This window comes from Salminus brasiliensis, chromosome 20 (genome assembly GCF_030463535.1).
Source record: "Salminus brasiliensis chromosome 20, fSalBra1.hap2, whole genome shotgun sequence".
Taxonomy (NCBI): Eukaryota; Metazoa; Chordata; class Actinopteri; order Characiformes; family Bryconidae; genus Salminus; species Salminus brasiliensis.
This window is the reverse complement of record NC_132897.1, coordinates 19773843-19787914: the sequence shown is the minus strand read 5'-3', so window position 1 is coordinate 19787914 and position 14072 is coordinate 19773843. Positions and strand designations below refer to the sequence as shown.

Below are 14072 nucleotides of genomic sequence, written 5' to 3'. Positions count from 1 at the left end.
AGTTAAACATGTACATTACTGAAGGTTTTGCCCTTTATTATATTATTATATTGCATTATAAAGTTAAGATTTTCTCTGCTTCTCTTGTAAAGTTGTAGCTTTTGTTCTGACAACAACGATATAAAGAGCATTAAGAGTTTGAGTTAATCTAATATACTTAAAAATATTTAACACCTGTTCTGCATTCAGATAATTGAATTAATGTGTTTTGATACATTATGTTTACATAGAAGTTGTTATGCTAGACAAATATACACAGAATGTTCACTTTAGTTAATCAATTTCTTAACATGTTAAAACAAGCTATTTGTAGGTAAACTGACAGAAATTCGGTCAACACAAACTAAAACCAGGAATTAATATGACTACATATAGTCTTGAGTTTACTTACGTTTGTGAGTTGTCTCAATGTTTTCCTAAGCTTGACTGAGTTGAGATGAAACATTATCTTGAGTCAGATCAGTGAAAGATCATGTTTACAAAACATTTAGTTCACAGAAGAGTTCAAAAATATTAATCAGATCAACCTAACTATGATTTATTATGATTTTGTATACAAACCGGATTCCAAAAAAGTTGGGACACTAAACAAATTGTGAATAAAAAGTGAATGCAATGATGTGGAGATGGCAAATGTCAATATTTTATTTGAAATAGAACATAGATGACAGATCAAAAGTTTAATCTGAGTAAATGTAACATTTTAAAGGAGAAATATGTTGATTCAAAATTTCATGGCGTCAACAAATCCCCAAAAAGTTGGGACAAGTAGCAATAAGTGGCTGGAAAAAGGAAATTGAGCATAAACGAACAGCTGGAAGACCAATTAACACTAATTAGGTCAATTGACAACATGATTGGGTATAAAAAGAGCTTCTCAGAGTGTCAGTGTCTCTCTGAAGCCAAGATGGTAAGAGGATCACCAATTCCACCATTGTTGCGCAAAAAGATAGTGCAGCAATACCAGAATGGTATTACCCAGCGTAAAATAGCAAAGACTTTTAAGTTATCATCATCAACCGTGCTTAACATCATCAAAAGATTCAGAGAATCTTTAGAATAAACAGATTGGTTTATGTAATCTGTGCGTAAGGGTCAAGGCCATAAAACTCTACTGGATGCTCGTGATCTCCGGGCCCTTAAACGTCACTGCACCTCAAACAGGAATGCCACTGTCAAGGAAATAACAAAATGGGCTCAGGAATACTTCCAGAAATCATTGTCAGTGAACACAATCCACCGTGCCATCCGCCGTTGCCAGCTGAAACTCTACAGTGCAAAGAGGAAGCCATTTCTAAGCAAGCTCCACAAGCTCAGACGTTTGCACTGGGCCAGGGGTCTTTTAAAATGGAGTGTGGCAAAATGGAAGACTGTTCTGTGGTCAGATGAGTCACGATTTGAAGTTCTTTATGGAACACTGGGACGCCATGTCATCCGGACCAGAGAGGACAAGGATAACCCAAGTTGTTATCAACGCTCCGTTCAGAAGCCTGCATCACTGATGGTATGGGGTTGCATGAGTGCTTGTGGCATGGGTAGCTTGCATGTCTGGAAAGGCCCCATTAATGCAGAGAACTATGTTCAGGTTCTAGAACAACATATGCTCCCATCTAGACGTCATCTCTTTCAGGGAAGACCCTGCATTTTTCAAGGATCCGGGTACTGAAATGGCCAGCCTGCAGTCCAGATCTTTCACCTATAGAGAACATTTGGCACATCATAAAGAGGAAGGTGCGACAAAGAAGGCCCAAGACGATTGAACAGTTAGAGGCCTGTATTAGACATGAATGGGAGAGCATTCCTATTTCTAAACTTGAGAAACTAGTCTCCTCTGTACCCAGACGTCTGTTGAGTGTTGTAAGAAGAAGGGGGGATGCCACACAGTAGTAAAAATGGCCTTGTCCCAACTTTTTTGGGATTTGTTGACGCCATAAAATTTTGAATCAACATATTTCTCCTTTAAAATGTTACATTTACTCAGATTAAACTTTTGATCTGTCATCTATGTTCTATTACGAATAAAATATTGACATTTGCCATCTCCACATCATTGCATTCAGTTTTTATTCACAATTTGTTTAGTGTCCCAACTTTTTTGGAATCCGGTTTGTAGTTAACTTAATTTTAGGGGCTAGAACAAATATTGCTGGATCAGCTGTTATGAGGGAAGAAACTGTGGCTGGCAGTCTTAGCATACAGGGTTCTGTAGCGCCTGCTGGAGGGGAGGTTGTGTTCAGGATAAGGGAGTCTGCAGTGGTTTTCCCTACAGTGGTTCCTTAGCATTGCTAAAGGAACTAGCTCCTAGTAGTGCACACTGTAGGTTCGGGTGACCATACATCATCTTTATCCCAGACATGTCTTCTTTTTTTGGATCTAATAAACTTCTAAATTAAGTTCACCAATTTTTTTACATTTTCCCATAATCCCATGACAGTTCCACCATCATCTGAGAGAGATAGCCTTTAGCTACCCCCAGTGCAAATTTGGGAACATTTAACTGTATACTTTTTTTTCAATTCCACACTGTAGTCCAATTTCATCTATCCCCGTATCTCAAATATTTCCCATAATGCCACAATGTTTCCACCATTATCTGAGAGAGGTAGTCCTTGGCTATCACCAGTGCAATGCTGGGGACACTTTACTGTACCATTTTTAAAGAATTCCATACTTAATAAAAAGGACTTGGTTATCAACAGGAAAATGATCAGGAAATCGTGCTGTGCTGTGGTTTTAATTTCGTACTGAATGTTTACTATTTTTAGGTGAATTTCAAGCTGTTGCTGGCTTTTAGCAGTGCAAATACGGTTCTTCTGTGGCATAGAATAGAAGTTTTCTTTTTACTTTATTGTTTTATTTTTAGGAGGGTACATCACTAAACTATGAAGACTGACCAGAAAGATGTCCAAGGAATCCACTTAGTTAAAATAAAACACACTCAGCTATACCAGCGTGCAGTTTGAAAAATCACAGTATCATAATTGATGTTTGACTTACATGGGAATACCTACAATACCTGGGAAGTTAACGTGTAAATGCTATTTCTATTTTGTAAATATGTCTTCTTTTTTACACTACCGTGAGGGACGATGTACCTGGGTTTTCACTCACCTTTAGCAGGGGTCTCAGCTCAGTCCTTGTGTGTTGAGAAGTCTGACAGCTTGTGGGTAGTATCTATTTGAGAGTCTGGCAGTAATGGCTCGAATGCTCTGATACCTTCTGTAGGGTCTATCTGTCAGAGACGCTGCAATTCCCAAACTAGACACAGTGATAGTGATACAGCTGCTCAGGATACTCTCCTCTGTTCCTCTATAGAGCACGGTGAGGAAGGGAGGGAGAAGATGAGCTGAGGGATGATGGTATTGAATGCTAATCTGAAGTCAATGAACAGCTTTATCACATAGGTGTCTTTATTGTCCAGATGGGTGAGAGCCAGGCGGACTGTGCAGCCAGGTGGTTTAAGACACTGGGGGCTTCTTCAGCACAGGCATGATGGTGGTGGGCTTGAGGAACGTAGGGACGACTGCGGTGCTCAAAGAGTTGTAGAAGATTTCTGTAAGAACATCTCCCAGCTGTTCTCTGAGCACTCTACTGGATATGCAATTCGATCCTGGGGCTTTTTGTGGGTTGACTCTGTGTAGAGTTCGCCGCACATCGGCTGTGGACAGACGCAGTATCTGGTTATTTAAAGGAAGGGGTGGTCTTCCTTACCGTCATGTTGTACTGTTGCTTCAAGCAGAGCAAATAAGTTGTTCAGTGTATCTGGAAGTAGAGGCGAGTTGTACTTGGTGATGGCCTGGATGCCCTGCCACATGCGCCGTGTGTTAGCAGTGTCCTTAAAGGCCCTTGCCGCCTTACCCCCTGATTTAAAAGCCCTATCATGGGTCCTCAGCAGCATGCGCACATCTGCAGTCGTCCATGGTTTCTGCTTGGGGTGTTTTGGGATGTATTTGGATACAGTAACATCATCAATGCGCTTGCTGATGTAGCCAGTCACTGATTCTGTATACTCCTCCAGGTTGATGGAGTCGCCTGAAGTCACTGCCTCCCTGAACATGTTCCATTCAGTGTGCTTAAACAGTCCGGAAGAGCAGAGACTGCTCCTGGGGGCCAGGTTTTCACTTGCTTCTGGTCCAATTTGGCACGTCTGATGAACGGTCTTTATGCTGGAATAAGCATCACAGAGATGTGGTCTGGGCAGCCATTATGGGAGAGGGGCTTGTCATTGTTCCCACTTGTGCATCCTTCGTTGCCCCGTCCTCTTGTTAGTCTCAGGTGTTGATTGTTGATCTGTTGGTATAAGTAGTCTTTTTGTTTCAATGAGTCTCGGCCACGGGCATCTTCATACTAGGCTACATTCATCTGCTATGTCTATGCTGGAGTGTAAAGTGACCTGTGCCGGTGCGATGGATCGCATATATAGAAACCAGTAGGCTGTCAGAATGGTATATGTTTATACTTCTCATCCAAAAACACTTTTTGGATGGCGCAACTTATCTGGATGTTTTTTTTAGGCTGTTTTTAAAATGTAAGGAGTAGAAAAGAGTAGAAGTACAAAGTTGGCTGAAAAATTATTACTCCAGTAAAGTATAGATAACCAAAATTTCTACTTAATGTTACAGTAAGGTAACAAAGTATTTGTACTTCGTTACTTGACACCTCTGAAAAGGAGAAAGTTTTTTTTACTTTGTGACTGGGGGATTGGGCACTGGCAAATCTCATTTAATCAAATGCGTCTACAAAGAAGCAGCAAACATTTTGAGAAGCCTACCAATTTTAAGTGAACAAACTGATAAATCAGTGCCAACAGTGCTACTGACCTCTTTCAGGGGACCTGCTGCATTCAACAGATCAGGAAACATTCTGCACTCAAGTTTCTTGGTAGTTTGAATATTGAAACCACCATACCAAGGACCTCGAAATATAAATTAATTAAGTTATAAAAGTAATTAAGTTATTTTATCTCATGTGCAGATCAAAGACATTGATGAAATTTCTATGGTGTCCAAAGAGTTCTTTGCTTATGTTGACTGGAGACTTCAGCAGATTAAAGGCAGGAAGACACCATTTGGAGGAGTTTCTGTTCTTGCTGTAGGGGACTTTTTTTCAGTTGCCGGTCATTAAAAAAGGAAAAGCTCGCTAGATTTTGAGAACAATGCATTGGACATATGGAAAGATTGATTCCAGATCATATCACCGACTTATGCAGCAAAAGGAAGACGTTGCATTTGCTGAAATGCTCAACAGGCTCTGTGTGTAAAAGAAACGTGAGTCATTGTCTGATAGTGACAAGTATCTACTGGCCACTCATACTTACGCTAACAAAGCCAATGGCCTATTTTTGCCACAAACAAGGAGGTGAAAAGTCACAATTGTAAAGCTATGTCTGCTCTCTAATCTTCCTGATGTTTCTAAGCTGAAGGACGCAAGATTGAAGAAGCTTTTTGATATAAGCAGCCCCAAATTTAGATGGGGATTGAAAGTCATGCCCAGATTTCTAACAGACGGCCTTGCCTTCAGCCCAGCATGATCAAGATCTAATTGCACCCTTTTGGACACTGCACCCTTCTGGAGCCACAATAAGGACTTTTGTCTTGTCCCCATTCAACCTGAGAAAGTTTTGAGACATCCAGACTTAGATAGCTGTGACACAGTTCGTAAGATTCACCTAAGCCATCCTGTGTGGACCAAGTATAACACAGTGCTGCGTTCTTATTTCCGTTCTTTAAAATGCTCACATTATTGATGCTGAGCATTTTGGGATTGATGTATTTGGGTAGGTCAGATGTTTCTAACTGTCAAGGCATGTGAAACTACAACAGAAGTGGCTGATGGGCTTCAGTACCAGAGGAATACGTGGCTTGTGGTTTGGGTCCTAGAGGAAGTGGTATAGAATCACTAGAGCTTCTGTGCTGAGGGTCACTGAGAACCATTTAGTAAAATGTTCTGTAGAAAAGTAAGCAATCCTTTCATGGCATCACTCCAAAGAACACTTATCTGTGTGCACGTTTTGCTCTCGTGTTAGACCAGTTAACTGATGGGGCAAATTCAACACTAATAAATTAATCATGTGATTAGACCAAAATAGCCACAACTACGAGGTTGTCAGTAAAGAGGAAGGGCCTGGCTGGGTGGCTTTCGGAGCTTAACAATCAGATGAGATTGTGGAGATGGTGCTCTTTCAAACCATATTCTTCTTTTCTTTCTGCTCTTCAGGTATGATATGGGACTTTTTTAAAGATGAAAATGACGGTCTCTCTTGTTTGCTTATAAATGGAATATCTTGTTCTGAATTACATATTAAACAAAGCTTTCTTTCACATTAGGTCTCATGGCTGCTGATAAGTGGTCAATCATCATGCCTGAAGCTGTGAACCTAAGCGTTGGTCAAGATGCCATCATCCCCTGCAGTTTCACAACTCCATATGAAAACTATCAGGGGGACATTAAAGTAATTTGGCGAATCAAAAACCCTTTCAAGGGTCCAATTATTTTCCAGTGTCTAAGCAAGAACAAGCCATCAGAAAGTGGACAGAACTGCACAGGATCCATTGGACGTTATTCTTTATCCGGCAACCCGAGAAGCAACAACATCCCTCTGAGGATAAGCAGTGTCTCCTTCTTGGATGGTAAACAGTATTTCTGTCGAGTTGAGATGAGTACAAAAGGAGACAACTACGAGACTGATACAGGAACCAGGTTAAACATCCAAGGTGTAAATATGGATTTTTTTTGTGTGTTTTCTAAAAAGAATGAGGGTCCAGATTCACTAAAGGCTCTTTTTTGCACTCATACTTCATAACCTGCTCCTACATTAGCTATAGCCTTTCATTATCTCTCTGTCTTGTTCTTTGTATAATGTTATTTGTTTGTTTGTGCTGTGCGGGTCGGCCTAACGCAGATGGGTTCCTCGGACTGAGCCTTGGTTTCTCCCAAGGTTTCTTCTTCTTAGTATGAGGGAGTTTTTCCTTGCCACTGTCGCATCACCTCCATTGTGGTGCTTGCGTGGACCCGGATCTCTGTAAAGCGCTTTGTAGCAACATTTGTTGTGAAAGACAAAAGCTATATAAGTTTTATAGGATCAACTATTTTTTATTCATAGAAAATTCATTTTCAAAAATTCTAATTTTTTGCTTAGCTGATCTCATAAGAAAAAAATTTAAGACCATTAGTATAAAAAAATGTTTTCAACAAGACTTTTTTAAAGTAAGAGCTCAGAGGGTCAGCCTTTACAATTCAGTTTATAAAATAGTTCAATTAAAATAATTAATTTCTTTGTTTTAACAGGATTAAGAGGAGATTGTACTAAAATTAAAGTACTATTAGTTCTTATATAAGGAAAATAATGGCTTTTCAATATCATGTCACATTTCTCATAGACATTGATCTTATGAAAATAATTCAGAATTTAGTTTACAGAAAACTTTAGTTTTTTTGGAGAACTGCAATGAAGAACTTTTAATGTTTATCTTAGGATTCTTCATAAAGTTTTTCTTAGGAAAGATTTTGTGAATGGAACAATTTCAGAACATTGGGCCTTATTCACCAACCACTAGAAAGAAATTTCCTTACAGTTTTCACACAGATCCTGACAGTCACCAGTGTTTTCTCATTTGGGATTTGTTCAGTTTACGAGGACAGTGAGATCCATCTATATAAGAGCAGAGCTGTGAACAATCCTACTCCTAAAAACACGTCATGAATCTGATGTAGACTTTTTTGGTAGGACTGCTTGTTTTCTCAGCCACTAATTTAAGAAGATTCTTATGAAGATATTGGTGAATGTATTGGTGAATGAGTGTTGCAAGTAAACTGCAATGTTGATGTCATGTAAAAATGAGGTTATAATGGTTTACTTATAATGAGGTAATAAGGTTTACTTATTTCACACAGGTTTTCATTGTTTTCTTTTTGTTTGTTTTTTGCAGTGCCACAATCTCTAGAGAGCATCTACATACGAACACTTCCATCAGGGGAGCAGTTTGTTACATGTGAAGTTAAAGGAACACCTCCTCCAACTGTAACATGGATCAATCCAGAGATCACGAGTGCCTCACTGGTGTCTGTTCAAAGTGACTGGGCCAGAGCGTCATCCTCTATTCCTGCAAATCTGACCAACACCAACTACACCTGCCAGATACATGGAGAGAACGGACTGCAGCGCCTGTCGATTTACTACCAGGCAGGCAAGAAGCAGGAGCACCAGATCCCTTTTACGCTGTCTATCGTCTTTGTCGTCCTTTCTGGAATTTTCTTCATCATTTCAGTTACTTTGGCAGTAATTTACAGAAAAGGTAAGAAACAGGCTCATCCTATTTCATATTTACAGCTCAGCAGTCATTCTCCTACATTTACAGATAAATAAATAGATAAAGTTAAATTACATAAATATGCACAATGTAATCAGAATCATACAGTTCTGCAAATGTTTGGGCACTTCTTGTCAAGCAAAAGATGAACCTCAAAAGTGAACCTTTAAAAAGATCATTATTTTACCTGTTAATTCTATTTCATAAAGCTAAAAAACTGAAACAATGAATAAAATAACTGGGGGTTCTGAGCGGCCGAGTGGACTACAGCTCTTCCACTTGACCTGAGAGTCGCTGGTTAAACTCCCAGATCATGCCGCCTGCCATCAGCAGCCAGAGCCCGAGAGAGCACAATTGATCTTCACTCTCTCAGGGTGGGTAGATGGCTCCTTCTCTCCCTACATCACTTCAGTGTGTTAGTTGCCTGGTGTTGTGGCATGGACAGCAGTTTGAGAAGAGGCAGTGGCTGGTTGTGCATGTGTTGGATTTATATCACATCATACATTTTGATTTAATAATCAAATTTTTTTCTTTACCCAAAAACAAAAATATATAATTCAAATAAAATAAAGTAAAACAATAATTTATTATGAAAACAATAAACTGTTTTTTCTCTTTGTCACAACTTACATTTTTATTTTGGGGACAACCTCATTTTAACTACTACAACCAAACATAGTTTTTACTTTTGAATAAATTAAAATGCTCTAATCTTGTTAGTTCATTTTTCTTGAGGTAATGTCCTGATTCAGTAAAACTGTGTGTTTCCCTTGAGAGAGAGAGTGACCACTTTAGGCTGGCAGACGAAGGGTAACAAAAGGTGAGACAAAGGATTAAGATAACCATTTGATAACAAGTTGAAACCACATGAAAGTAATGTTAGAAAAGACCATATTTTCTCTCAATTCCCCCTTTGATTCTCCCTCATGGAGAATCACAAAACAATATTAAGACTACTAAGTACAATACATATGTACAATAAGAAGTCGAAAACAAAAACAAACAAAATAAACAAAATAAAAGGCAATAACTATACAAAAACAGGGCAGTGCCTATTTCTATATTATTATGCTAAAGAATGTCACATTGAAGTTGTCCATGGCTGCAACTTCCTGAAAAATACCATAGAGAGTTTTCTTCTGTGTCTGTGAGCAGTCACAGTGTGTGTCCAAGTTATGTTTGTGAACATCAGCCGATGGTAGATCATCCAAGTAGTCCAGTGGTCAGTTGGTTCTTCGAGTCTGAAGCTTGGGTGCAATGTGTAAATTATTCTTGCCATTCTCAATGAGCAGGAGCACTGTTTGGCTCCAACTGATCTGTAACACAGAAGTAACATTGCACAGTAAACTGTTCATTGTTGTTGGGAATTTTTCAGCATTAGTATACCTGCTCATCCCCACTATCTGTCCCTCAGAGGAGGCTGCTATGGTAATGCATAGTGTGTTGAAAGTCTTCACCAAAGGGTTGGCCCCTATGGCATAAAAACCATAGTTCTTCCCTGAGACTCTGTGCATTACCCACCTCTTCTCTTTACTGACCCTATTATTTCGTTCTGATAAGCAGATACAACCTTACAGTAAGAAACATGAATAACTGTTTCCTTTACATTTCACTGCTGAATCAGTGATTAGCATAACCTGAAATGGGCCACCCATCTAAGTTCTAAGGACTGTTCGTCATGTTTCCTCACCAAGATCCATTGACCTTTCAGCAAGTAGCACAGTTTTGGCCAACTAATCTTGTTAGTTCTGAAAACATTTCTGCAACACTAGTGTAACCAGGTAGTGTGATGCTAGTGTCACATCATCTGGAGAAATTTTCACACCATTATTTAGCCATATCTATTGTTCCACAGATCAGTGGTTCACTCTAGTGTTCACTCTAAATCTACAATAGGGCCATGTTGCCCAGGGTTATCTTTAAGCAGATCGTATAGTGGTTTTTAAAAATGTAGCATTACTTACAAGGCCTAAGAAAGCTTGGCAATTAGTGCACTGTGCTTGGCAGTGACATTGCGATAACTGCAGCTTCTCTACAAGGCACAATTCCTCTAGAACCCTGGGAAACAAATTGTCCAGAATATGTACACCAGCACAACACAACTGAACTGCATCAGGACTGACCATATGTCCGTTGCTTACATAAAAAAACAGTAAAAAAAAAAAAAAGAATCAATAAGTGCATTTATGCATTTGATATGAATTTTCTCATTCACACTACTTGGGTGTCATTAACATTAAGTATGTTACAGTAAGTATGGTGAGTTCAATTCTGTGGACCGTTTAGTTTAAACCACAGCAGGAGGAACTGTTGATGTCCCTATGACTCTCTGTATTCCACTGAATATCAGAAACAACTGCTCTGTGACTCCCTGCAAGGTCCTTAACGTCAAAGACAATTGCTCTTGTGAAATCCCTGCTGGGCTTCCCTGTGAAAACCCCCCAGAAGAATTTCCCACTAGGTTGTCTCTCAACCTTGCACCCATATTGTGGCTATCTGCCCGCTTTTTGCGACATACTCTAGAAAAGTGACCAATTTGATGACAGTAATGACACTGTTTCTTCTGATTAGAGAACCTCTTGCTTGCATCTGAGTTAGAGCTAGTCTCTGTGAGGACATGGATTGATGCTGGAACATGGCATGGTTCTAGATCAATGTCCAATCGGTCAAGTTCATTCTTAAGGTCACTCCACTTAGTTTGCCGCCAATTTGGAACAGCAGTCACCAGAGCTTGTTTTAGATCTGTCCGTAGTGACTCAACCAGCTGTCCAAAATGGGGACCATCAGTTGTACTGTCAATGTTATCACCATTGTATTGATGAATACCTGAGTGATGCAAAAAGACTCTTTCAAACCTCTCACAGAAGTCTGCTGCAGACTCTCCCTTTCTTTGTCTACATTTGGTTATCTGTGTCCAGTCAGTTGTTTTATGGCATTGACAGCTAATCCAATCATTGAAAGCTTTCCATCCCCCTTCAAGGTTCTGGCCATTGTTACCCATAGCATTTAACACCTTTTTAGCAAGCTGTCTACTGTCTGCAACGTTAAGTACCTGGCTTGCTATAGCTACAGCATCATTAGGGTGCAGAGAGTAGAATTACAAAAAGACACCACTTCTTCGTCATGCTTAAGGCCATAACCTAAAGCTACCTTACACTCAGCAAAAGTCCATTCTCTATCAGCAGAGAAACCTTTGGATGAAAAGTACTGAGTTATCTTTTGCTCATTAATATGTTTCTTCACTATGATTACCTTTTCAAAATCAGAATCAGTCCACTGAGGCATTTCAGTCCCTCCCTTAACTAAGGTGCTGCTTTTATAGTTAAGAGGCTTCCATGAGTCTTTACCAAGATTCTGAGTATGTTGGCCTTTTCTGGACATGGTGAGGAAACAGGAGAACAAAAAAAGTTTTCTTCTTATTAACTAAACTATAGAAGAACAAAAACACAACTCATCAGTAACAAACAGACCTCTCTCCGTTCAGAGAGGATTCCGGTTACAAACGTTACGTTTAACAGTAACAAAACAAACTTCTCTCCTTTAGAGAGGATAACAGCCACAAAACACTAGGTTTTTGTCAGTGACAAACAACAAAACTTTCCTCAAAAACAGAGAGGATAACAGCCACAAAACACTAGGTTTCTATCAGTGACAAACAGATAACTTCTCTTCTTTCAGAGAGGCTAACAATTACTGACTCCTCTGTCTTAGGAAACCAGAATTTCTCTTAGATTCGAAATGGCGTTTACTCACCAAGAAGGTTTCAGTAGGCCACCCGGGTCACGACACCAAATTGTTAGAAATCCGGCGTCCAGGAGACAGATTCAGGAGTCAGGAGACTGGATCTTCAGTGTTGATGAGTTTATTGATACACACAGAGAGGTACAACTCGATCGGTCACGGTCAACCCAGTCTGATTAGGGGTATTTTGAGAGGGCCTTATATACATTGGAAATTGTGGGAGGAGAAAGGTTGATGAAGAGGAGTTTAAGGAGGGGTAGGAGGGGGATGAAGGATAGGTCACTTGAAGTATCAACAATAGGGGGTGATAGTTATCACTTTAAAGAGGGGTAGGAGGTGGGTGAAGTTGAGGGGGGTTGATGGTATACAAAGAGAGAGAGTGACCACTTTAGGCCGGCAGACGAAGGGTAACAAAAGGTGAGACAAAGGATTAAGATAGCCATTTGATAACAAGTTGAAACCACATGAAAGTAATGTTAGAAAAGCCCATATTTTCTCTCACCCTGAAGTCTATATAGTGTTGTAGCTCCCTGGCCTCAGTGTTGAAGGCTGTATGAGAAAGAGACAACTTTCTCTGCTGCTGAGTGTGGCTGAAGGCATGTTGGCTGAAAGTCATAGTGATCCATCAGGTACTAATGCAGAATTATGTTATCACTATTTATGAAGATGCTCATTGTTCATGTTATGCCACTTTAAGTGAAGATAAAATTCACGATTGGGAGCTGGATTGATCGTCTTAATTAAATGATATTCATTGTATGTTTATACTGCATTTCAAACACACTCAAGTCTATAATAGTAATGCAGTTGTGATGTGTATTACATTTATTTCACTTTTAGTTTACAGTATATTACATTTTAATATACATGCAGTAGTATGTTTAAATTCTATGTGGCTTAATGTCTCATAGAACGAGCAATGCAGAGGTTACACTAAGGAAAGGTAACTAAGCTTGCTGTGGAGTGGTTCATATGCTTGCGGTTTCACTTCTGAAACCTTTGGTTTCAGTTCTGCTTTACCCACCAAGACCGACCTGATAATAGCCTTCAGCAGAACATCTCAGTGCTCTGAATAACAACATTCTTTTGTTGGTGCATGTCGATTTGTTTGCTGTACATATTCTAAGGTGATCTCCTGATGGATTTGAGAGAATCTATATATTTTAAATACAACAGGCATAACATAATATTTAGGGGATCTTACATGTCAGATCATTATCTCTTAAAATGACCACACAGAGGTTCATAATTGTGGCTGTTAATGATATTAACTTTTTCACACTGCTTTGTTTTATTCAGGGTCGTCTGAGCCTTTGGCCACTTCTCAAGAAATGAAGTTCAGAAAAAGCAGGTCCGTTGAAAGGTGAGGGCTACTGTGGAATTAGCTTACAACCCATTTGAACTAATTTCTAAATTCAGTTAATTTGTACAATTCATTTCTGTTCATCCTTCTTTTCTGACAGAGATGAAGAAATTTACGCAAATGTTTAAGCCTGGGTGACAAGTGGCTTTCAAATAGCAACAGTGCATTTTTTTAAAACCCCATGAAACATCATACATTTGTCTTTTTATGACTTTTTATGAAATCCCAAATAATCTCAATAAATCTGTGTGTTATTTGGTTTAAAGTCAGATGTAGGATATAACTTTATGTTTTTAGCAGATCTGATTGTTTCTCCTGTAAAAAAAAAAAATTCATATAAAGGTGACATATTTTAAACAGCCATGGTTAAGGGTTCTCATACTCTGTGTCAATGTGTGCTCTAAAATAATTAATTTGTTATACCTAAACATATTAAATATAATATATTTAGTTCAAATCATACATTGTAGGGGGTGCTGGTGAGCAAGCAATGGAGTAGGACGTGTTGAGGGTGGCCCCAAGTTGTATGGTGCAATTCCTCACATGAAATACAGAATTTGTGTTTAAATACATGTATGACCACTTCGAAGCCTTAACCAAGTTATAACGATAAACACTGCAACTATGGCCGATAGACTATAGATACTGCCACGTCAGAC

The 14072-nt window shown here is 39.2% G+C and overlaps 1 protein-coding gene across 2 annotated transcripts; it reads left to right on the top strand.

Annotated features, from left to right (window-relative positions):
• Window positions 1-6170: 6170 nt before the first annotated feature.
• Window positions 6171-13595, top strand: LOC140542267 (sialic acid-binding Ig-like lectin 15). Of its 2 annotated transcripts, XM_072665176.1 has the most exons (5): window positions 6171-6216; window positions 6327-6713; window positions 7929-8294; window positions 13350-13413; window positions 13514-13595. In XM_072665176.1, exons 1-5 carry the CDS (start codon window positions 6171-6173, stop codon window positions 13539-13541), a joined length of 891 nt encoding a protein of 296 aa, XP_072521277.1. In that variant the 3' UTR covers window positions 13542-13595. The 2 variants fall into 2 exon arrangements, 1 of the variants encoding a protein (XP_072521277.1); XR_011977993.1 differs by lacking the exons at window positions 6171-6216; window positions 6327-6713; window positions 7929-8294 and adding an exon at window positions 13123-13177 and having other exon boundaries at window positions 13514-13529.
• The last annotated feature ends 477 nt before the right edge of the window (window positions 13596-14072 follow it).

Bases quoted from the DNA above. Each gene is read 5' to 3' on its own strand.
- LOC140542267 (XM_072665176.1), top strand. From the start codon at position 6,171: ATGGTGCTCTTTCAAACCATATTCTTCTTTTCTTTCTGCTCTTCAG. The intron at 6,217-6,326 runs GTATGATATGGG...CTTTCACATTAG, and splicing joins CTTTTCTTTCTGCTCTTCAG to GTCTCATGGCTGCTGATAAG. The intron at 8,295-13,349 runs GTAAGAAACAGG...TGTTTTATTCAG, and splicing joins GGCAGTAATTTACAGAAAAG to GGTCGTCTGAGCCTTTGGCC.